General features: G+C 41.6%; 1 protein-coding gene across 2 annotated transcripts in view; it reads left to right on the top strand.

Moving 5' to 3' along the window:
- The first annotated feature begins 12435 nt into the window (after positions 1–12435).
- MARCHF6 (membrane associated ring-CH-type finger 6) overlaps positions 12436–24004 on the top strand; it is a 45652-nt gene continuing 34083 nt past the window's right edge. Inside the window, exons 1-3 of one of the 2 annotated variants that reach the window (XM_032118018.1) lie at positions 12436–12528; positions 17300–17396; positions 18229–18302. In XM_032118018.1, coding sequence (XP_031973909.1) covers positions 12510–12528; positions 17300–17396; positions 18229–18302 — 190 coding nt within the window. In that variant the 5' untranslated portion in view covers positions 12436–12509. Of the gene's footprint in view, positions 12529–17296; positions 17397–18228; positions 18303–24004 lie in introns of both variants that reach the window. The other variant, XM_032118010.1, reaches the window with a different exon arrangement.

The raw sequence follows: 24004 nt of genomic DNA, 5'->3' as shown, positions 1-24004 counted from the left end.
TGTCTCATACAAAACTCATCTAATGCTCATTTTATATTTCAGAAACTTTCTGGGATTAATCAGCTGGAAGGGAGTGATTTTGTTTCCTTGTAATTGAGGCCATATTTGCACTGAGATGTAAATACTATTTCAGCCTTCAGTACAAATAAGCTGTCCTGGACAAAAAGCTGCACCTTCTGCCCATAGAATTTATCCTGCTTTTTGAAAGAGGCAACTTTCATGTGTAGAAATTTGGCTTCTCCTCTGTAAACTCCCAGAGCGCAGTTGAACAGTTTCATTTCTCTGAGATTTTCCAAGATATCATTTTAGAGCCAAGAGGACCCCAGAATTTCCACCTACATATGGTCCCCCACAGGTTATACATCTTCCAGATGAACCTTCAGAGGTTTTTTTCCTAACTGGAGGAAGGGAAACTGTTTGCTACTATCCCTGATTATTGAACAAATTTGGCAAAAATTACTATACTAATCAGTGTTTTAAATTCCAAAACCTTAAACAGAGTGCCAGGAAAAAAATTTAACCCATGTTTGCTCAACTTTAAAAGCCCTGTTTTGCAAATATGTCTATGCATTCGTAATCTTGGAAGGTATCCAGACAGCTTTGGACTGTATCCCACAAAGTAATACAGATGCCCAAGTACAACATCAAAGCAACGAGTTTAAGGAAAGTATATATAAGAGCTTCTAATTATATAACAAGATAATTACCATACATAATTCAGAGCAATCAAGGGGCTTTATTAAATATGCTTGCAGAGAGCACCTGTCTCACCCATTTTCTAAAATGAAATAATGAACTTTGCCCTAGCAGAAAAAAATTACGTTTTGGTGTAATCTTGCAAATGGTTGAGACTGTGCTAGAACCATCCTAAGTCTGTGCCAGTTGAACAAAATTAGTTACTAAGAGTCCCTGAGCTGGTGTAAACATATAATGGAACATCCCATAAGACAAAAGGGGTCCAGGCAGGTAGGGGGGGCCAGCCCCCCGTGTGAATCCTGCCCTGCTTCCCAGTGCAGGCACAGGAAGGCACACAGGCAATGTGCATCCCATGTGAAAGGGAACACTTGGGCCAGGCAGGCCAAGCAGAGTGCAGTCGCTGCCCACCCTACCTGGTTCAGATGCATGTGGCATCAAACATCATGGTGTGGAAGAGGTTCTCTTCCCTTGCCCACCCAGACAGCTCAAACTTTTGCTAGCGCTGTGTGTGCAGAAGCAGTGTGCCAAGAGTGAACTCCTGGGCTTGCTCTTCCACAGCTTCATTGTGAACTAGTGAGTTTCAAACTGGACGCTTCAGCAAGCAGAAAGCATGAGCTTAAGCCAGAAACTTCAAGGCCTGATCAGATTTGCCCTAAATGGCTGATATTAGCACTTCCAGAATTCACAATTCCCAGCATGCTGCTTCCTTCTGGTCTGAAATGGATCTCAGTCTCCTGATAGACCCACAATGAGATCTCAGAGAGCTGAGATGTTATAGGCCATGAGACAAAAAGTTTAGGCCCACCTTATTCAATCCTTCACAAGGTTCATCTCCTAAGGTGCTGTGATTTTCTCTTTGTTCCCTGGAAGCTGCAGAGATGGTAGCCTGTCTTTACTTGACACGGCAGGTATCATAAGGCAAATCCCTTCCAAAGACCTGTCTTGAGCTGCAGCTTAGACCTCAGGACAAACTCAGGTATTCATTACAGCCTGTTCTCCTGGTTCAGGGGGAAAAACCAATCCAAACCTGAAGCCTCAAGCTGAAATCAAATCCACAGTCACCTGCCTCTTCAAAGAGACCAACAAGCTGCATACAATTTATTAACTTCCCCAGAGCTCCTGCCTTGTTTATAGGTTTCCCGGGGAGCTGAGATCCATTTTTTGGAGTGAAATCACCACTTGCTTCTACCAAGCTAGACTCCAGTGAGTTTCTTTTCTTTATGTGCAAACCTTTTCACAAGTCCAGATACAAAAAATAAACAAGTCCTCCGGGGTGTGGATCACCTTCTGGCTTGTTATCTGGATAGGGAGGTAAGGAAAAAAGGGAAATTAGTCATCTTCTCTGTAGAAGGAATTCATAGTATGTCTCTACCATCACACACTCCTTCTCATGAGTAATAGACTGATATTAATTGGAAGCATTTGTCTGAATGTCCATACAAAAGGTAAAACTCAAATATAAAGCAGGTGGGAGTAATGCTGGGGAGGAAGTCTTGGACAGGCTGGTTCTGAAAGAAGGACCCAGGACTTTCTACCTAAGACATATGCCCTCAGTGTAGACTTGAAGATTTAAAAAAAGTATGCTGGATCAGAGCTCCGTGCTCAAGCTACTGCTCCACCAAGCTCTTTTGTGCAGAAACTGCCATACCCACATGGCCACTTCTCTGCCTCTGTCTTCTCTGGATGACTCTGCCTTGGTACAGCCACTTCTGTTTTTATGTGAGCCAGAACCAGAAACCTGATTCCTCTTGTTCCAGCCAGATACCAGTGCACTATCAGCTATTCAAACACTCCCTCTCTGGTTTTAAGCAGAAATTGCTGCCTGCTGCAGATCTCTTCCCCTGAAATTTCTTCAAAAGTGTCACCAAAACTGAATTTTGATCACATGGATTTTTCTGCTGATATGTATTTATCCTAATATAATCACATCTAGATCATTTCAATTCCTCAAGAGTTAAACCCCATGATTTAGCTGAGCACAACCATTCCTGTATGTTATTCAACAATCGTGATAATTTCTTCCCTGTGAGAAAAGACATAAATGCCAATATGTTCAAACTTAAACCTCTGAGAGCTAAATGAATTTCCAAGGACAATTACATATGTGAATTGAGAGCAAACAGAAAGCATGGCCTGACTCAGAAGAACAGCAATGAAACTACATGCTCCTCAGTGAACTTGTGAATTATGTAAACAGAAAATCAGAAATTAAACAACAGGCTCCTTCTTGGCATGGTAATTAAGGCTCTCGGTTACCATGCAAGATGCTGTTATAATAAAGGTTTGTTAAGAGGCCTATTTTTGTTTCCTGCTTTGATGGGATAAAAACGTTTTGTGAAGTTTGGGAAACAAATGGCTTCCCTAAATGCAATCTATATCTAGCACATTTCACCTGGGTCCATTTCAAAGTAATTTTTGCTGTGTTTATGTTCATCTTTCAGCCAGCTGAACTACTGACAGTTGTGTTGATTAATCCTGGAAACCTCCCAGAGAATCTACAAACTTCTTTCAAAGGTCACTAGGAATTCTTCTTCTATTCTACCATTCTTTAGGTATGGTATCTTTTTGAGGAACACTTCTTTCAGTGATCTCCCAACATCAGCTGAAAATCAACAACTATAACCTCCTCATCACACTTGTAATTTTCTTTTCTCTTGTACTAAATGGCTCTCCATTAAATGGCTCTCTGTTTATCTTAAATGCAAATTTTACAAAGAAGTAAATATATTTTTCTGATTTTTATTATGAAATCAAGCAATATATGGAGTTTTCCAGTTTGTTATCTCCAGATTTTAAAAAAACACAAACATGACTGGGGTGCTGAAGAAGAAGCCATGTTCAAGCCAAGCTCAGAAGAGCCAAGCCAGTACAGGTCCCAGTCCTACAATGCACACCACTTGCCCAAGGCCCCAGTCACTTTATTCCCTGTATTCCAGGGGGAACTTTGATTTGTTTGTGAGCACAGCACTGAATATATGTGGCAAATTTCTAAGTACAATGGATCCAGGTGAGTAAGAATTTTTTACTTTCATCTTCCAACTTTTATTAAAATATGGTCATATTAAATAAATTAAAATGAGTAGGCAAAGAATCTTATTAAATATATGTGATTATAGTTTACTATATATACTCAATATTAAAGCATAGGACATTAGTTGCTCTTCATATTATAAATATGAGTTCTCAAAAACAGAAAGAGATCTTTAATGTCTCTCATTTCATCTGTCTTCAAGAGACAATCTAAATTCAAACCTTTTCTTGGTTGTGACAGCTGCTCGGGAGATCATCCTACATCCAAAAATTTACAAGCCAATACGAAGTATGCTGCAGGTCTAAGAATATTTCAGATACAATCATTAAAGATATGTTAACATATCTAAATCAGAGTATTTAACATAAGTTTACACTTTCAACCCCACGTTTTGGACTGCAGTGAGAAAATCTGTAGTAGAAAATCAAGCACAAGCTCTCGATGTACAGATTTCTTGATTCACAGATCCTCATTGCTCAGACGAACTGGAGAACTCTGGGTCACCTCTCCTGGCCTCTTGAACTTCCTCCTGTTACTGCAAGGTGCAGGCTGCTGGTGAGAACACATTGATTCACACAGGCACGCTGCCCCGTAGGGCTGGGCTGACGCCGGACTAGCTCCCATCCTTTATGTCCAGGCTCACACCACAGGCTCCTTGCATGAGCCCATTCGGTGTGTCAGTGCTGAAGCACTCCCGTACCCCTCCCTGCTCCCTGTCCCCTTCCTGGTGGAGAGCTAAAGCATATCTCTTTCCTCTTGGCTTCAGACTGCCTGATACTGCAGAGAGGATATTTTAGCAGTTAGCATTTTGCATAGAATTTCCCAGATTTGGACCAAAAATTCACTGAATGTCATTGGGGTGACAATTATCCCTACCTGGTTCCTCATCAATAAGGCCAGGTTAGAAATTTCTGACATGTTCTTCCCCACATCCCCCTGAACAGAGGGACAAGGGACTGGTTACCACCAGCGCTCAGGGAATGCAGAACTTTCTGCAGCTGAGTGGAGGCAGAGACCATCAGCCACTGTCGTATCACCCCTGTGCTCCCAGGGGAAGCCCTAAATCCCCACATCTTTCTCCCAAACCACCTCCAGCCCCAGCTGAGCACAGGCAATGACTGACCCAGCTCAAGGGACTCTGGCAATCATGGGATGTGATGTGGGGACTATTCCAGATCATTAATGAAGATACAGGAAGATATGGCAGCCTGAGACAAGACAGCAGATTGGCAGCCCCCGGTGACTCAGTCATTCAGCTGCCACCAGTGCTAGTACCAAGGTGCAGGGCGGCTGTTCAGGATGCTGGTTCAGATGTTGAAGACTTCAGACACCTGGAAATGCCCTGGGGCCCCTCAAGTAAAATTCTTCCTTAATCAGCTGACAGCATTCAAGGCAATAGTTTTCCAAAATCAGCAGGTGCTTGTTTCATGTCGCGTCAAAGTAGCAGGTGGCCCCAGCTGGGTGCAAGCCACCACAGTCCCTGCCTGACTGGCCACTGCGGGCCCCAGAGATGCTCCATCTCCTCCTCCACCTTCTTCTCAGAGTCGCCAAACCACCTCCTGGGCCTGGAGTAGAGGTGCCCTCTGGTGGCACCCTTGGAGCTCTGCCACCTCTCTGGATTGGTCCATGCTCCTGCTCCTGGTGTCCTGGTCTCTGTTTCCATGAGATTCTTTCAATGCACATTGCATAATCTTGCCATAGGTTGAGATGACGCTGACTGGCCTGTAGTTCCCTGAATTCTCTTGTTTTGCCTTGAAGATAGTTGGGACACTTCCCTTTTCCCTGTGTCCAAGGATCTCTCCCTATTACCATTTTTTTGCTTCATAGAATCATGGAATGGTTTGGGTTGGATGGAACTCTAAAGATCATCTAGTTCCAAACCACTCCCCCCACCATGGGCAGGGACACCTTTCACTAGACCAGTTTGGTCAGAGCCCCATCCAGCCTGGCCTTGAACAGCACTTCCAGGGATGGAGCATCCACATCTTCTCTGGGCAAATTCTTCTAGTCTTTCTCTTAGCCCCACTTACATTCCTCCCATCTTGCACTACTCATCTTGGCCATGCTATTCACCATGATCCTTTCCACCAGGTATCTCTCTAGCTCCTGGCTGTTCCTGCATTCCTGCATGGTAGGACCCCTGTCCAGCAGAGAAACTGTATTTGATCAGCCTCAGTTTACCCTCATTGGGAGTGAGTTTGAGGGAGAAAAAGAGTTGTCCATGAGCCTTTGCTCTCATTGAAGCTAGTGTGAAGCTGAGGCCTCCCAGCGAACTCCCTGCCCCTTTACTGTATAAAATTCTTCCCTGCCTTTCCATAGAAGCAGGATCAGGAACTTGGCCCAACAGGACCAGGAGTGTGTAAGGAAAGCAGAGATAAATCATCCCCTCAAGAATCTATAAATAATTTGAAGACTCCTGATTTCCTTCCTGTAGAAGATGAGTAAAAGAAGAGGAAAAAGGAGTGGAACGAAAACTTGGAGATCCAGGGAAAAATGAAAGAGGAAAACCCAATTTGTCGTCCTGAATATATAAGACCTGACTGGAAAATTTGGTACAAGCTTTTGACAGCAGTTTCTACTTTCAGGGCTCAGGTGATAAGTAATCAGAAAGGTCTCAGGAGACTTTTCTATCTTAAACAGTGATAAACTCGGACTGACTTTTAAAGTAGGAACTTTCCCAGATGTTCTCCACTGAAAAGTACAGATTCCAAACAAGGTTGTTCTCAGAAGCTGAATGGTGATGCTGAATGCAGCTGCTTAAATAGTCTTCAGAGCCTCTGAGGACAAGGCCATCAGAATGAAATACCATGCACTGCCATTTCTCTGTGTGTTGTCATCTTTGTGAGATTACTCTTTCTTTAGCACCTCTAACCAGACTGAGGCCCTGACAGAGGCCCATCTTATATGACTGTGTTAAAACATGAGTATAAAATAAATGTTTAATTGATACATGAAGGAAAGTGAAGAGAAGGTACCTTTTGAGTAATAAACATGTTTGACATTACATGTCAGTCACCCAACTGAAAATCTACTTCACTGAGCCAAGCATTTTTCTTAGAGATCAAAAGCATTAAGTGGTTTCTTCACTATATTCTTTGACCCTGCATTGAAGGCAGTACACACAGCAAATACATTCCTGCCATAGGGAAAGGAGCAAAAGCTGGGGGCTATGCCCCATGATGCACATTCTCAGTGTGCAAGCTAAAGTGGAGTAAAAGTTACTACAGAAATCAGACAACCTCACAAAACAGAGGTCATTGACTCCAATTAGCCTTTAACTCTGACCTTTACACTGTGGCTCACTTTCCCCAGGACACTCTTTTTCCCGTTGCTGCAAACATTTCAGAAAAAGCAATGAAAGAATTGTTACAAATGCAAGCCCTTCTGTATTTCTTTCCCAGTCCATGCAGAAGCACAGGCAGTAACATAGGTGATGTTACGGAAAGCGACTATAGTGACTACGTGGATCATTTTCCCTAACAGATACATTTTCTTTTTTGGCAACACTCATGGTTTTAAATGAAGTAAAACTGAACCTTGCCCTGAGGAGTTCAATTTAATTTGGTTGGCAGTCATAACCTTTAATAACATCTGGAAGGTCAAGATAAAGGCTTCTGGCAAAATAAGATTGTTTCTGCTAAATACTGGGGAAAATCCCTAACTGCTGTCATCTGCAGGGATATTTTCACAGAATTTTAAAGACACAAGAACCAACATGTCCTCAGAAGCACTTATAAGCAGTTACTCGACAATGGTAATGTTTCACACCACACCCTCCATTACCAAGGAGATCAAAGTTCTAGAAGTAGGAAAAAAAAATCCTTCTAATCTAATGACACAAATATCTAACTATCTAAAAGGTTCGCTTGGACATGATGAAAGTGTTTTAAGTAAAGAACTGTATAATTCAAATGATATTACACTTCTTAGGAATGGGATGTTCTGAAAGATGAATACAGTTTTGTTTGGTTTTGTTTAGTTGTTTGTTTAGATTTTTTAAATTTTTTTGAATGCAGGAGGCCTCCACCAAGTAATCACAGCCACAGAGCTCTGAATCCCAAGTAGATTAATAACAGCCATTGGCTCCATTCTCAGCATGACAGCAGGATCCCAACCAAGCTGATAGGGCTAATGTTTTAAATAGAAAACCCACTGCAATCCACATGTGAAAAGATCCCTGCTGTGTTTAAGAACTATAATTTGGGGAAGAACATTCTGCAGATCTTGAAAAGAGCCATGAAGTTCTGCAAATATTTCTTTACTCCATGGAAATGGTTTGTTATAATTATCCAAGTATTGCCTAAGTTCTTGAAATCTAGACTTAAAAACAGCCTTGACTGTCTTTTCAGTCAGACTCATTACTGTAGTATCATTTAGACTAGGTTTTTTACCTCATCTCTCACTAAAATGCTAGCAGGCATAATTTCTTTCTTGGTTGAAATATTAATAATCCATGGAACAAACCCCAGTGCATAGACAAAGCGTCTCCTCAGAAAGAGTTTGTAAAAGAAGCAGATCTGGAGCCTATGTCATTGCTGTGTCTGATGATGCTCAGACATTATGCCCATCCCTTAGTTTATGTTTGGTGCAATACTGCTACACATTTCATAGCACAAAACATGAACCACAAATCACATATTCATTCAGGAAGTTTGACTCTTCCAGGAGCTACTAATCATAGCCCAGCTTTAGTAAAAAGCAAGCACCAGCCAAAGGAAAACACATTGTTCAGTACTTCATATACTGAGGCGTCAGAGTTAGTGTTTAGCACAGTGCCGCAGCCTGGGCCAATCTCCTGGTGCAGCAGCAAATGTCATTGCATTCAGAGCACATCTGAGAGTACTTCCCTCCACGTTTGTTCCAGGAACCCATAGCCACAGCAGCTACCTGCTGGTGAGGGACGGTTCAGGAGATGTCATGGCAGAACAGCCGCTGGCCAGGAAGCGCATGCTCTAAAGGCCCTGCAGTGCACAGGGAAAATCCAGGCTGGCAGTGGCTTTCACTGTGTGTTTTTGGAGTCCACAGACCTCTGTGCTTTCTGATTGTGTCCGGCCAGTTTTCTGTAGGCCATACTTTGTGCCACACACCAAAGAGCCTGTTCTGACAGTTTTTCTCTTGCCATGGAAGCTCTGGGCCTCCCTAGTGCTGGTGCATCACTTAGGTACCAGATTGTCCACATGTTCACTCCAAATACTGCTTGGTTTTTCAAGATAAGCTGACAGCCACTTGGTTTCATTTAAGATAATCCATAATGTTTTCCACATTTCTGCAACTTGCTGTTTGTAACTAACTGAACCAATTTTGCAGTGAGAGTCAAGTGAACAGCTGAGGGAAAAAAAAACCTAGGACGGCACTGAAAAAAAACCCCAAACAACTGGTTAAGAAAATACATGCATTTTGAGATGTTCATCTATAGAAAAGCTGAAAACCAATAGCTTTTGCTGTTTGGCTTTTTCAATGCTCTGAACTTTCAAAATGACTCTAAAAACATAAGGGAATCATTTTTTGAAGCCATTTAAAAATGTGAGGGTAGATGGAAATGTTGTAGTACAAGTGCTGGATAGTTTCCATTCTGCAATTATTATTTTGTATTCTCTTAATAGAACTCTTGAATAAAATGTATTATCTAAACATTTAAATCATATAAAACCAAAATAAGACCGTATTCAAAAGAACCTTGTCTTTTTTTCCACTCTTTCTATACACACTTATAAACATGCCTTTCCTTTTGCCATAACCTTTTGTAATTTGGGGTTATATCTATTACTGTCTTCAGTTTCTACCTGTAAAATTACCACATTTCCTCTGTTATCCAGATGATAACTTACATGGAACAGAGATTTTTTTTTTTACAGTATGTTTTTTCAGTGTCTGTTGGCACTAATTCTTGAGCCAGAAGCTAATAATAGCCTTCTAACATCCTTCTCTACCAAAAATTAAAAGCTACTTAAGTCATGGGTATTTCTTAGGCAAAAAGCACCTAAAGTATTATTAAATAGACAGGGATTAATAACATGTTCACCAAAAACACCAAGAAGGCTGAGAGATATTTCATTTAATATAACTTACAACAACATCCAGTAATATGTATTTTTTTTTCTGTTTAAATTATAATGATCTGCCTCCAGCTCATGTTTACTGGAAAGCTATTGTATAGCTTATATTGAAACACAAAGTACGAACAAAATTTTGGGATCAATTCTCTCTAGGTGCTGAGAAGATGGTACACATGCAATGTTTGTTAGGTAACTTAAATGGCTGAATAGACAGATACAGACAGGAATTAAATTATTCACTGGCAACATACAGCGACTCCTTTCAAAAGCTTTAATGGAATTTAAAGAAGCCTACCATGAGAGAGTGAAATTGGAGAATTTTATACATTAATCTTGCCGTGGCCTTTGAATGTGAATTATAATTAGAGACTTTTATGCCACAGTTAATTTATATTTATCACATCAGAGTAACAATGACGTAACCAATAATGGTTACGTGTTTGGGAAATAAAGAGTGGGAATTAGGAATATACTTGAAAATTGAAATTCTCCATTTCTTGGCTTTTTCTCCTCTTTTTTTCCATTGATTTTTCCTTGCTCTGAAGAAATCAGTATTACAGCATTTCTCATATCCTCAGTACTATGCTGGCAGTTTTTAATAGGCCAAAATAATTTGCTGACACAAAAACGAGCTTATTTTTCAAATAAACGGGGGGGGGGGGGGGGGGGGGGGGGGGGGATTTTTAAGTGGGAATTTTTCCACCTTGCCTTTCTGAGTGGAAGGACACAGAAGAGCTGAGTATGGTAGTCTAGCCCAAGTGTATTTTATTGCAGGACTTCACTGTATTTATTCAGCTTGGAGAGCCATATGAAGCCTTCACTTTTTCCTTAATTTTTTTTGCTTACACAGGTAAATATCATACACTCCACCAGCTTGAAGAAGGTAATTTTGAAGGAACTAACACGGTTACGGTTTAGGAAAAGAGAGTTATAAAATTGCAAATTGGGCATGTGCCACCTCTGCACTTTAAGTCCAGACTTGAACTACATCCACTCTGCTGCTGACACGAAGCCCGAAGGCTTAATGCAAAGGATTTAATGACTGGCTGGACACAAAGGTTCATACAGTGAAGAGAGATGAGAGTTGCTACGACTCATTGATCAGCTGGAGGGGTTAAAATAGCTGCCACAATGGAACACTAAAACAATGCACGCACACATTTCATCAGGATGGAATTCCTCTTTACCATGAATAAAATTAAATTGTTTTCTTCCTTAACAATGTTCCTGCCAACTCAGCAGAGCCTGAGTGACTGCTCTCTGTGCACGTGTCAAAGTTTTAATGCGTGCTGCCCCGGCTGTGTAGGGCAGCAAGATATGGAAACATAAATGATTAAGCTAAGAGAGATTTTTGTGCTTTACTGAACGCTTTATTAGTTCTGCTGGAAAGTCCCAGCTCTGGAAGGCAAGGTGAGATTTGAAGAAGAGCACGGGTGGCCGCTTGCCACTGAGGAGGAGGACGGCTGTTTCCAGGGCTTACACACTCCTGATCCCTGGAACACTGACCCTCTCAATAGTCTGGCCGACTTCACCTAGGAACGCAGCGTTTCTCTCCGGTTTAGAGTAGAATTTAGAACCGATTTCGGCTACATTTTGTCCGACTCCCGCGCTCCTCCCCGGTAGGATGGCCGCCCTCAGCAAGGACCCGCCCGCCCGCCGCCCTGGCTCCGCCTCCCGCCCGAGCGGCGGGGCCGGGTCCTGGCAGAGCTTCAGAGCCGGGTGCTCCGTCCTGCACTTGTGTCGCAGCAAGCCCAGGCAGCGCTACAGGCTGGGGGAAGAGTGTCTGGAAAGCTGCCCAGCGGAAAAGAACCTGCGGGTGTTGGTCAACAGCTGCCTGAGCATGAGCCAGCTGTGCCCAGGTGGCCAAGAAGGCCAAGGGCATCCCGGCCTGTATCAGGAATAGTGTGGCCAGCACTAGTGTGGTCCCCAGGACCAGGGACGTGATTGTCCCACTGTGCGCGGCACTGATGGGGCCACACCTCGAGTATTGTGTCCAGCTCTGGGCCCCTCAATTCAGGGAGGACACTGAGGTCCTGGAGAGTGTCCAGAGAAAAACAGCAAAGCCGGTGAAGGGTCTGGAGCACAAGTCCTCTGAGGAGTGGCTGAGGCAGCCGGGGTCGTTTAGCCTGGAGAAAAGCAGGCTCAGGGGGACATCATCACTCTCTGCAACCACCCGAAAGGAGGCTGCAGCCAGCTGGGGGTCGGCAACTTCTTCCCAGACAACCAGTGATAGGAGAGAGGACGTAGTCTCAAGATGCAGCAGGGAAGGTTCAGATTGGACATTATGAGGAATTTCTTCACAGAAAGGGTGATTGAGCATTGGAATGGGCTGCCCAGGGAGGTGGTGGTGTCACCTTTCCTGGAGGTGTTTAAGGAAAAGCTGGATGTGGCACTTAGTGCCATGGTCTAGTTGACATGGCGTTGTTCGTTCATAGGTTGGGCTCGATGGTCTCGGAGGTCTTTTCCAACCTGGCTGACTCTGTGTTTCCGTAGCTGAGAGCTGTCCCGCAGCAGCGGACGCCCTGCCCCACCCGGACCCCCGCTCCCGGGCCTCCCTGCGCGCGTGCCCGGCAGGCGGCGCTCGCGGCGGGCGGGCGGCGCTCTGTCCCCGCGCGGCGCTCTATGGCCGCGGGCTCGGCGGCGCGGCCGGTCCGTCCGCTCGGCGCGCGGCCCCGCCCCCCGCGGTCACACCACCCGCGCGGCCGGCGCTGCGTCAGCCCGGCAAGATGGAGACCGCCGAGGAAGGTACTGCGCTCGCCCCGTGACCGCCGCCAGTCCCCGAGCGGGGCCTCTGCCGGGGCAGCCTCGGAGGGCGGGAGGGGCGCGGAGGAGGAGGAGGGTGTCGCTGGGCCCGCTGGGCGGGCGGGGGGCTGTTCGCGCCCGGAGGGGCTTCTCGTACCGGAGCTGCAGGTGCCCGGGCCCCGCGCCCCCCCCCCGCACCGTGCCGGGCCCGCCGCGCCGCGGGGGCCGGGCCGGGCCGGGCCGGGCCGAGGGGGGCAGTGTGTGAGGCGGCGCGCGCGGGTGCCCCTTACATAACCACGGGGAACGGGGAGCGGGGGGGGAAAGGGGGGCGGTGCCGGCAACACCCGGAGCGGGGCTGCCGTGGGCCGTACTGGGGCACCTGGGTACCGCGGTCGGCCGGAGCCTTCCGCTGGCTGCGGCTTTCCTTGGGGAAGTGGGAGCCCAGGGGCGAAATGAGATCCCGGGACGGAAAGCAGCAGGCGGGGTGCGTACGCTGGGGCAGCGTGAGAGGCGGCGAGGAGGGCACTGCCCCGAGCTCCCTCCTGGCCGGCGGACCTTGTCGGACCCGGCCGGCCCTGTAGCACAGGGAGTCCTAAATTTCCGCTTTTGGCTGAATAGTAATAGCTGCTTCTTTCGCAAAGCTAGCTTTGTTATGTGTGCTGGACAGTCTGTCTGAAAAATTGAAATAGGCGGGAGCTGACATGTTTCTGTCTCTTTTACAATAGACTAATACGTAGTCGTTTATCTAATTAAAAAAATTGTCGAAGGTATCATAGTCATGAGGGTTTTTTTACTTGTAGTTGCCATTTTTAAGGGAATTGCTTTATTTGAGATTAACCATGGGTATGTTTTGTCAGCACTTTTGTTATGCTTAGATAACCACAAAATCACAGCATTGATAGGGTTGGAAGGGGCCTCTGGAGACCATCTACTCCAACCCCCTTGCCAAGGCAGGGTGACCTAGAGCAGGTGACGCGGGAATGTGTCCAGGTGGGTTCTGAATGTCTCCAGAGAGGGAAAGGGACTGCTCTGTAGTTCAAGCAGATACCAGAAAACCTTGGTAGATCAGACCTTCATATTGTAGCATAAACCAAACTAAATAAAGGATGTTTGTAGTGCTATGTTTCTTGCAGTATTTGAGCTTTGTCTGTCATCCCAAACAATGAGTGCAAATACATATTGCAGTAGCAAGGCAGTTCCAAGGAAGGCAGTTTTTGTCTTGGCTTTCGATACTTTGGTATCATTTTGAATGTAGCTTTTTATCAGGTGTCACTTCATTTTCCAGCTTGAGAGGATTAAAAAGAAAAAAAAAAGCTGGAAAAACATGAACCACTGGATGAAGTAATACAGCACCTTTGTAGTAGTGTCCTTTGGGTTGTGCTGGAGACATCTTTAATACCCATGAACTCTGATGCTTTATCAAAATATTAGTGTTTTTAAAATCTAACATTTAAAAGTGCTTGCTGCAACTCTGTAGACCAACAGTCACACCGATGAAATCAACAACAAACTGAAACTTTGATCGCTTGTCCTCCGCTTACCCAGAAAACCTGGATTTTTTGCAAGCTGTGAAGTGGATACTCAGAAATGACCTCCTGATTTTCCACCACTCCAGTAGCTGGTAAATCCATCTCGGTGGATTTAACTCAAGCAGCATAGTTGATAATTTGTTACAGGCTGTTACCAGTGGTAGACTTTGATCATACCTGACTTAAGTAGGTGAAGAAAAAAGACCAGGAAGGCAAAGAAGCGGAGGTTGTTAATTACATCATTAAGGCATGGTCTTCTTTAACCGAACCTTTGTGTTAAGTTCCACACTTGACATTTGGACTTTTTTGGTTTTATATATATAAGCACACACAAAGGCACATATATCTGCAGCTTTAGATATTATATTGTGGCCTTATCAATGTTGCCCTCAAAAGCTCCAAATGGTAGCATGAAAGTAATCAGTCTATATCCTCACTTTCCATAAATACCACTAGAATGTTACAACTTCTTCTACAGTTTCAAACCTCAGATCCTACTATTAGAACTTCATGCAGCTTGCCAGAATGCTGAAGAGGCTTCCCAAGGTTAGGAAGTTTTGAACATCAGTAGCAGCAGCACCAAAGACTGTGTTAGTGCCTTGAGGAAGAGGAAATACTATATAATTGTGTGCTTGAACTTCTGCTGCAAAGTGTCAGATGGACTTTCTGAACTGATGATTGTCTCATAACAGTGTGATGGCCATTTTGGTTCTGATGGGTTTTGTGCTTCAACTGTATGGTGAGAGCTTAGATAAGAGAGGCAGTCTGGGATCATGGTCAGACCTAAGTGGAAGCTGCTTCACCTCAGAACAAAAGTGAAAGTTGCTTCTCTGCAGCACCTGAGAACACCAGATACCAGGTTTTGCTGATGAGAGGTCATTCTGGTTCTTTCTAGTTAAATTAGTTTGTTGCTAAATAATGTAATCTTCACTTTTTGATATTCCAGTGTTGAATTCAGTTGGCGAGTTAATAGGCAATGAATCATTCTCAGGGGAACAGGAAAGAACTTATTATTCAAGGTCATTTTTTCCAAAATACGTGCGTGAAGAACAGGATGCAAAGTGTGTGTGCACTTAGAAAAATAGTGACTCTTGCACAGTGGAATTCTCTTTGACCGTGGCTGTAGGTCATAAGGTGCATAGCTTTACACATTGACCCTCAGCGGACTTTATTGGTTTGAAGCTACCAGTTGCTTAAGAGTCCAAACAATTATGCTCATAATATGTTTGGTTGCATTTATAAAACAAGTGGGAATATCTAGAAATTCTCATAGCTTTGAAAAAGTAAAATATAAGTTTAACTTACTTTAGTAAGCTAACAGTCTTTTCTCAAGTAAAGAATTCATTTGCTTACAGCAATGCAAATTGGTTTTTCCCAAAAGTTTTGAGTATAAGTGAATAGTTTGCTGTGAGAATCAATAGGCCATTAAATGAGCAGATTCAGAGAGCAGTGGACATCTTTCAGGGAGCAGTGTGCTTTTAACTTGCTTTCATTGGTGCCAGGGTATCCTTAAAGCAGTGGTTTCATGTGCTGTCTTGTGCTTGTCTGACCCTTTGTGAGGCTGATCCAACCTACAAAGTTGTCAACTTGCTGTAGCGAAACAGCTCTGTTAGAAAGAATGCGGGAGGAGGTGGGCATGCCACAGTGAGTGGGTAGGGCCTGCCTGTCAGTTGGAGAGACCTGTCCTGTGCAGCCATCTGGAAGTGCTCTCTGGGATAGAGGAGTCATTTGTTAAGAGGAGTGGTAGTTCTGGTCATTCTCATCAGCAGAGAAGCCAGAGACTCCTGATGTTTGCAGAAATACTGCAAATCATTGCTGCTCAGTATGGCAGTGATGGAAGTGCTCTTTATGTCTCTTTGTAGCATCACTGATGTGATACTGAATACCTGTTTCTGTTAATTCTAGGTTTTTGTGCTGCATGAATGAATTCAGTCAAGCAACACTTCCATAGATAGAAAATTGTTTGGGTTTTTTTCCTTTTGAGTCGTCTGAATTCTTTTGCTTTATGTGTAGGAACTGTCATAACACTGTATAAACTGTGGATATGGTCACAATATGACTTCTTTAGAGAAAAAAAAATTAGTCTTTGGTGCCTTTTGGAATGTTTTGTAGAAGAGCATTAACTTTTGAAGATTTTGGCCAAGAACAAAGATAGGCAATTCAGTCTTGAAATTGCATATTTGCTGTATTCTTGCATCAGTGCTTTCAGTTGGTATTTGTCTGACAAAGGTTTCTGATATACATGTGTTACGCTCTTGCAGGTTTGCTGGATAGTGGTTGACAGAGAAATAATTAACAAAATAGAAAATCTCAAACTCACATATTCTACAAAAATTGATATTTTATGTTCATTTCCTTAATAGATTTAAAAGGAGGAGTCAAGGCAAGATATCATGCATCTGCATGATAAACAATCAATATCAATAAACAGATAAAATACTTGATTTTTATTTCCATTTGATTGTGTGTTTAGAGCTCTGGCTAGCTGAATGGTATTAAAATAGACACCTGTTCTTTGGAGGGAGAGGCTTATGCTCACTTCTTTATCCATAAAACCTCTTGCAACCTTTAGTTGTAAGAAAATGTCAAAAATAGGGAATAAAGAAGGTGTGGGACCTATTGAAATAGTACTGAAATGATGAAATAAGAAATAGAAAATGTCTTTTCTTGCTAGACTGTAGACTTTGTCCAAGTTGTGTAGCAAACTTGCAAAATACCTATGTCTGTTTTTTTATTTTGGATTTTTTGTCTTTCATCTAGAGCACCAAGGAAACATCTGTGTTAGGTTCAAGAGTAACAAATTACTTAAGTCATTGTTGGACATTATTAAATATCTTCTGTTCAGCCTCTCTAATTTTTCCAAACTCAAATGGAATTTTTCCATTTCAAAGTCTCCACTTTCAAGAAAATTATCTTTAACAGTTTGTATGTTGTTTTAGTGATGACTCTTCAGGTAGAATACACATCCTCCTGTAGTTTTACTGTGTGTATTTCCTAGAAACTGTAAAATTTTGTAAGACGTGTTTTGAGTTTATGTAACATGATCAGGTAGATAATGTTGCTCTTTGTGGTGCTCTCCCTGTCTCTGTCTTGCATCAGATGAAATCAGTCTTTCATCCTCTTTCATTTTATTCTGGCTTCATTTTGCTACGTGGTAAAGTTTCTAGAATGTAATTGTGTAATTTGTCTTGTAAATTCGAGTTCTTTAAGCAGTAGTGTAATAAGCTTTTTGTCCTTGTCAGCAGATATATGCAGAGTCTGTCGGTCGGAAGGAACTCCTGAGAAACCCCTCTATCATCCATGTGTGTGTACTGGCAGTATTAAATTTATTCATCAGGAATGGTGAGTTCTGTGTCTGTGGATTTCTTAATTTTTTTTTTTTCCTAATGAAAATATATTAACGTGTTTCTAAAAATACTTCAAGTCTTTAGGGTTAACTAGTGAAAAAAATCAAATTTGCAGTGGAAATGTGTTAGGGGTTTTGATGTTTTTTATATGATGATTCATTATAATTCAGGAGCAATTTAGTAATTATATATGGAAAGAAAGTACTGATAATTATTTGTGTTTGGAACTGCAGTTCTGATTGTATGTCAGCTTTATGAAAACTAAGCAGAAAAATCAGTATGTTGGGGCTTTTTCTGCCCACTTATAGTTGTGAATAGAATGAACATCTAGCCTCACAGAAAAAAATAAAAATACCCTAGTACTTTTTAGTCATTTTGAGGTGTGTTTGATCAGGAAGTGCTAAAGTAAAAACTGTAGTTCTGGTCTGTAGCACACATTCCTTTTGATGGTATTTTAATAGTCCTTCTTTCACAAATACAACAGTTCTAAATCTTAGCTGTGTGCATCTGTATGTCATATCTTGAAGTATTTATAAGAACTGGTGTCACTGGTGGGTGTCTGTGCCAGGATATCTGCTTTGGTCAGTAACGTACTCAAAGAATGTACTTTATCGATACTGTGACGTATGTCAGTTTATCTTTTTCTGCTGTTTAAAACTTACTTGATGGCCTAAAGAGACTTAATAAATATGCTTATTTAAGTCCTGCTTGACAGTACAAATACCCTGATTTAGGAGTGAAAGCAGAGAATTGGTGTGTTTTCCTTAGTGGAGGGATAGGGCTGAGAGATGTATAGTGTGTGTTAATGTGATCACTTTTTATTGCAGCTTAGTTCAGTGGCTTAAACACAGCAGAAAAGAATACTGTGAATTATGTAAGCACAGATTTGCTTTCACACCAAGTAAGTATGTTTTACTGCTCCTATTTTTTTTCAGAATTTTTCTCACTTAGTATCTATGAAGTGATTACTTTTTCATTCAGTGTGATAGATTCAAACTTGTGGTTTAAATTCTGTATTCTTGTTTGAACTGCAATTTTTATGCATGTTATTGCAGGCTGTGAATTGCTTAAATAATGGATAATTTGGTTCTTTGATAATCTTAAGTGAAAGTATTAAACGAATAAAAGTATTAAAAAAGTATTAAAGAGTAAAAAAAAAGTATAAAAGTGTAAAAGAAAGTATTATTCTGTACCTTTTCTGTCAGCCTCAGTCCCATTCGTTGCCATCATTACAGTGTGTGGCATGTTTTCAGCTTCACTGATAAATTTGAGTGTTTGGAAGTCTGAATGGTAAAGTGAAACCACAGCAAAATTTAAATTTGAAAGGCAGTTTTCAGTTACCTTTGAAGGATCTACCTGTAACACTAACACTTGGCTTCTGTCAGCTTCAGTTCAAGTGATCTTGACAGATGATGGAAATTATGATTATTCCACTTACATTTCAGTCAAGATATGCTGACTACCCAGTATTAAATTGCCTTTTATGTTACATACAACTAAATAGGTTAGGCAACGTATGATGAAGAATTACTGTATCTTCATATAGTTCCCAGAGGATTCTTAATTACATTTTGACTGATTGTAGTAGGAATAGGTGAGGTCCTTTGGCTTGGTGGCAGGCTAGTATTATTTAGTGTTGTCAATTTATTGCCTGTTGAGCAGGCAAAGTGGGCTTTATGCTACATTTTTCTCTTTAAATTTACTGATTTATTCCTGCTCCCCTTTCACCTGTTTTTTTGTGTGTTGGGTTTTTTTTCCTGCTAGTTTTCTACTTTGGTAGAGAAAACTGAGGCTAAGGTGGTTTAATTCATGTTAACCCTTAATCCACCTTCCTCCTCTATGTTGAACCTCGGTATGATGTATTTCTGCCAACAATTAATTAAACACATTAGACCAGCAGTGAAATGCGTGATATTAACTCTGTCTTGGGAGGGTAATAGCATATTTTATGTTGAACACAGCAATGCTTTCCGGTTATTATTCTTAAATACTACAGTGACCTGTGTGAGGAATGCTTGCACGTTTTATTTATTAAACATTTTTATAAAGGCATTATATTGCTTCTGTGTGGAAGCTTTTGCAAACTAAGTCTGATACAAGTTAATTAGCCACTTTCAAAATTGCATTCTGCAACTAGGTCCTCTACCGAATTTAGTGTGCAAAACCAGAAAATGGCATTTCAATGATATATTAGTTGTTAAGAAAGAAGACTTTCTAGCTTTGAATGGGAAAAAAAAAGTTCATAGAATTTTCCTCGGGCTCTAGGCAAAAAGAGGATGAGACATCCTAAACTAAATACACTTTATATGCGTGTTACTATTGATAAGAGGAAGCTTAGTTACTGCCCTTATCAACAGAGGTGTTCCTGCAGAAGTTAGTTCTTGACTGACAGTGCTGTTGCCAGCACAGCTTGCAAGGTACCTGCAGGTTATGGACAGGGGAGAAAACTTAGTTGAGTTAATGTGGCTCAGCAAGTCACTATTTGTCATAGCAGCTTTGAAATTGGTAATAAGGAACCACTTTCTTCCTCATGCAATAGAGTGTATCCTCCACATTCAGCCTCTAGTAAAGATCTGCTTATCCTCTACCACACACTTGTCACTCCCCTGACTGAGCAGGCTCAGCTGATAAGATTTTCTTCTTGGCTTTCCACATTGCAGTGTGCTTTTTCCTACCAGGCTTCACTTGGTGGTAGCACGTCAGGTACCCTGCACAGATTCCTCCTGCCCTCCCTACCCATTGGGTGTTGTTTCATTGTTTCCCTCACACCCAACACTTATGCAGTTATAGTTTCCTTAGTTTCTCTTACTTATCCCTCTTTCTTTGGAAGATAATGTGGCTGTCCAGTCTGGAAGCTGGATCTGCTTGTGGAAGCTGGGAAGGAGTCACAGGGGCTGGAGAGAGAATGATAAGGCAGTAAAAAAAAGGGACTGGTGCATATGCCAGTCATCCCAAGCAAAGTTGGATCTGGCCTGTAACCATGCCAGGTATAACACACTTTCAGATAAGTTGATTAACCACGGGATGTGGTCAAATAAACACATGCATGTAATTAATATCTGTGCTTCAGCAGACAAGCACTAATAGTGTAACAGAGTAATACTGCAGTAATACCAACAACTGCTCTCTCGTTTAGCTTGGTTTGCTTGCTAAGGCTGTTGCTGTCATTCTATCAAAAATGCTCCCTTGCTAGTGTAACTTCTTGTGTATGGAGTACTCATAAACTATTTCTAGTGCATTTCTTCCCAAAGTTCTGTAACATTTTGTGGGGTTTTTTTAGCACCTGAACTGCTAGTTAAGTTACTGTTTGGAAGGAAGGAAAAAGGAGAAGATTCAACTTGCATTTTGGCAGGAGTACAAAGGAACAAATTTTTCTTTTGAGTAATAGCATCATTCTCTAAGTGTGTTTAGTCATGTAGGTAAATGACTCAATTTCAAATGCACTCTTTAAAGCTAAATTTTTAATGTTTTGAAATTAATTCCTTTTCTGCAGTTCTTCAAGTTAGGAATTAATACAACTATTTAAAAAAGTAGCTTTTGACTTTTTTTAATTGTCAAATGAATTTAATTGATTTTTTTTAATATCATAATTTTTAACTTGTGAGTTTTCTTTCTGAGTTTTTAAAGAGTAAGTACTCCGTATTCTTTTCCTCCCCACGCATGTGCTTTCTTTTGTCATGTGCAAGGATGTGCTTCTATTAATGCTACATTAAACATTCATAATCACTGACACGTGAAAGAAGGTGAGGCTGTATTTCCGAAGAAAATACAGTTGTCAAAACTTTTTCCGTTCTGTAGGGGGTAACATTAACATAAATACTGCCAAAATCACAAATATGGAAGCAGACTAGGCTGATCTTTGGCTGGAGATCGGGATGGGTTCATTTCTCCACTTCCTATGCAGCTTCACTGCTGGTATGTGGTACATACAAGGTCACAAGCTTAGTTAAAACAAAGATTGTAAAACTAAAGGAAGCCATATGGGTAGGGTGTTCATTATCATGTAATTTGGATTTTACTGGAGGATATATTAAACTGATTCCTTTACCTGTTCATTTTGATAAACTTCTAACACGGTAGTCCATAGCTTCTGCATTTCTAGAAAGTTTAATTTGAAAAAATAAACTTCTGGAACAAAATATTACATGCCTGCACAGAATTCAGCGTGTCTTCTGCCATCTCCAGTGTGCAGAGTATACACACAGTTGAGATTTATATGAATGTTATTTCATATATTTGTTAGAGCTGGGCTTGCCTGGGAAGGAGTGGAGTTTTTTTCTCCTTTTGCCTTAGTGGTCTGAAGTGAAGTCTGCATATGTTTGAAGGGTGTAAAACACAAAAGCATGGAATGGTTTGGGTTGGAAAGGTCTTTGAAGATATCTAGTCCAACCTAAAGAATAACTCACAAGCCCTGTTTTACCATACCAGTACTTTCACACAGCAGCTATAAAATACATGTTTTTTACTTATGAGTTACACAGTTTTATTTCACAATCAGTACACGAGGATGACTGAGGCAGCATATAAATTGCTTGCAAACATAGTAGTAAATAGGAAATCTGTGGGTGATAGGGTTGTAAGTGTGATGATTCGGTAAGTAGGCTAAATGGCAGCTTCTAAGGGTAGCCATGTGTTTTTATTACCTTATTTGTGTCAGTGTAAGAGCAGATTTTTGTCATGCCATCTGTTTTGGAGAAGTAAAATTAATAATTGTGTTCCTGGAAAAGTTAGGCTTACAGGTGGGGAGTGAAGGGTAGAACAAAAAAACCCCACCTCCTGAAAGCAACCAACCAACCAAAAAAAACCCACCCAAATTTAGGATTCACAACTAAATTAGCAGTTACACTGCACAGGTGTGACCTAAGTATCCAAAAAGCTTTCTGGTAGTTTTTCCATGACCCGTACAGCTCGAAGAAGTTGAGCTAAACCTATGAAAAACTCAGCCAAAGTCTGTTTGAATTTCGTGCTGTAATAGAGAAAAGACCAACTATTGTTTCAGCTGGTCTCTAGTAGAAGGATTTTTATTTGGAGGAGTTGTGGTAAATAATGCAGGAATTTGGTTTCTCAAACTGAGTTAGGAAAGATTACCGGGATAGAAGGTAAGGGATGGAGATGTGGTGAGGAGGATGCGTGTACAAGTGAAGAGGATGTATGCTCTGGTGGCAGCAGTCAAAGTCTCAGGCCTCAAAGTGATAGTGGGGAGTGGATAAAGGGAGGTGCAGTGTGGGTGGGAAATGGCACTAGATGACAGACACAAGTGGGACTATAAGCCGTGAAAATCACTGCCAGCAAGCTTCAGTGCTGCAGGTGTTCCTGTCGTGCTAGGAATTCCTGCATTTCATGCACCTGAATGGTGCAGGACACAGAAGGATGTTACCTTATCATCATGGTATAAAGCTTCTAGTGGAAGAAGTTTTACATATTTTGAGGTCTGACAGTGGACAGAAAAAACTGCTTTCCTCCCACCCCCAGCTTCTGAAATCATCAAAAATCACCAAATAGTTAAAATTTGGGGGATACAGGTTATCTTCTCTGAGAAGTCATTGTACTTTTATTTGAAAAAGCTCAGCTGTAACCCGAAAACCTGTAGAAAAGTGAGCATGCAAAAATGCTAGCTTATATAATCATTTCTGCTTTATTGAGGTATGATGGGCATTCTTTCTTACAGTTCCTTGTGTTGAGTGTTCAGTAATTCCTGAAAGATGCATTCTGAGTTTTTTTTAAAATTTCAAGTACTTCCAACTTAACAACTTGTCCCTAACAAAGAAGTCATTAATACACAGTTAATGTTTTCTGAGTAGTCCTTGTTGAGTTTCAAATTGTTGATCAAAATACATTTTTTGAAAATGAGAAAGATCTCAAAGTATCTGCTGGGTTGTCTGAGTGGTACCATAAATATTTAACAGATCTACTCTAAATATATTCTTTTGCGCCCTTGACAAAGGTTTTTTTGTCTCCTGTGGCAGAAATTTTCCAGAATGTTTGTTCAGTGTGAGCTGAGAGATCATTATTAAGACTTCGGTTGGCATTTTCTATGGTTCCAAATTGTGTACTAAGTCTGTTTTTGTAACAAGACAATTGTAAATTGGTAGAAGGTGTCAAAATATGTTTGTGTCCTGCTTTCAATTTACTGCTCTATGTTCTCACAGCTGCACTTCCCTAGTGTTACACTTTGAGTGCTTTCTTTCATGAATTCCAGTTCCTTGCCAGATACTTGGCGAATAACAAGCTTTTAAATTTCAAACCAGTTACTGCTTGTCTGAGGGGTACTATTTTGTTCTACTTTGTGTCAAATATAATCCACATATTGTTGAAATGCACCAGTTTCTCCCCATTCTTTGACTAGTTCTGGATGTTGATACTGTTTGTCTGTGCTCTTGAGTTCTCTTGACAATGCAGAAACTTAGGGAAATAGCCCTAGAGAGAAAAGGATTTCTTTCTCCAGTAGAGGCTTCTTCTCTGAGACTAGTAAAAAGATGATTGGGAATGTAAGAGAAGGGGATGCAGGTAGATAGCATAAAGCAGTATTTGTTAGACTCTTAAAGGATTGCTCATGAGAGCAATGTAGAAACTAAGTACATGTAATGAAATTGTTAGATGTTT

This window comes from Corvus moneduloides, chromosome 1 (genome assembly GCF_009650955.1).
Source record: "Corvus moneduloides isolate bCorMon1 chromosome 1, bCorMon1.pri, whole genome shotgun sequence".
Lineage (NCBI taxonomy): Eukaryota > Metazoa > Chordata > Aves > Passeriformes > Corvidae > Corvus > Corvus moneduloides.
This window is presented reverse-complemented; position numbering and strand designations above follow the sequence as displayed.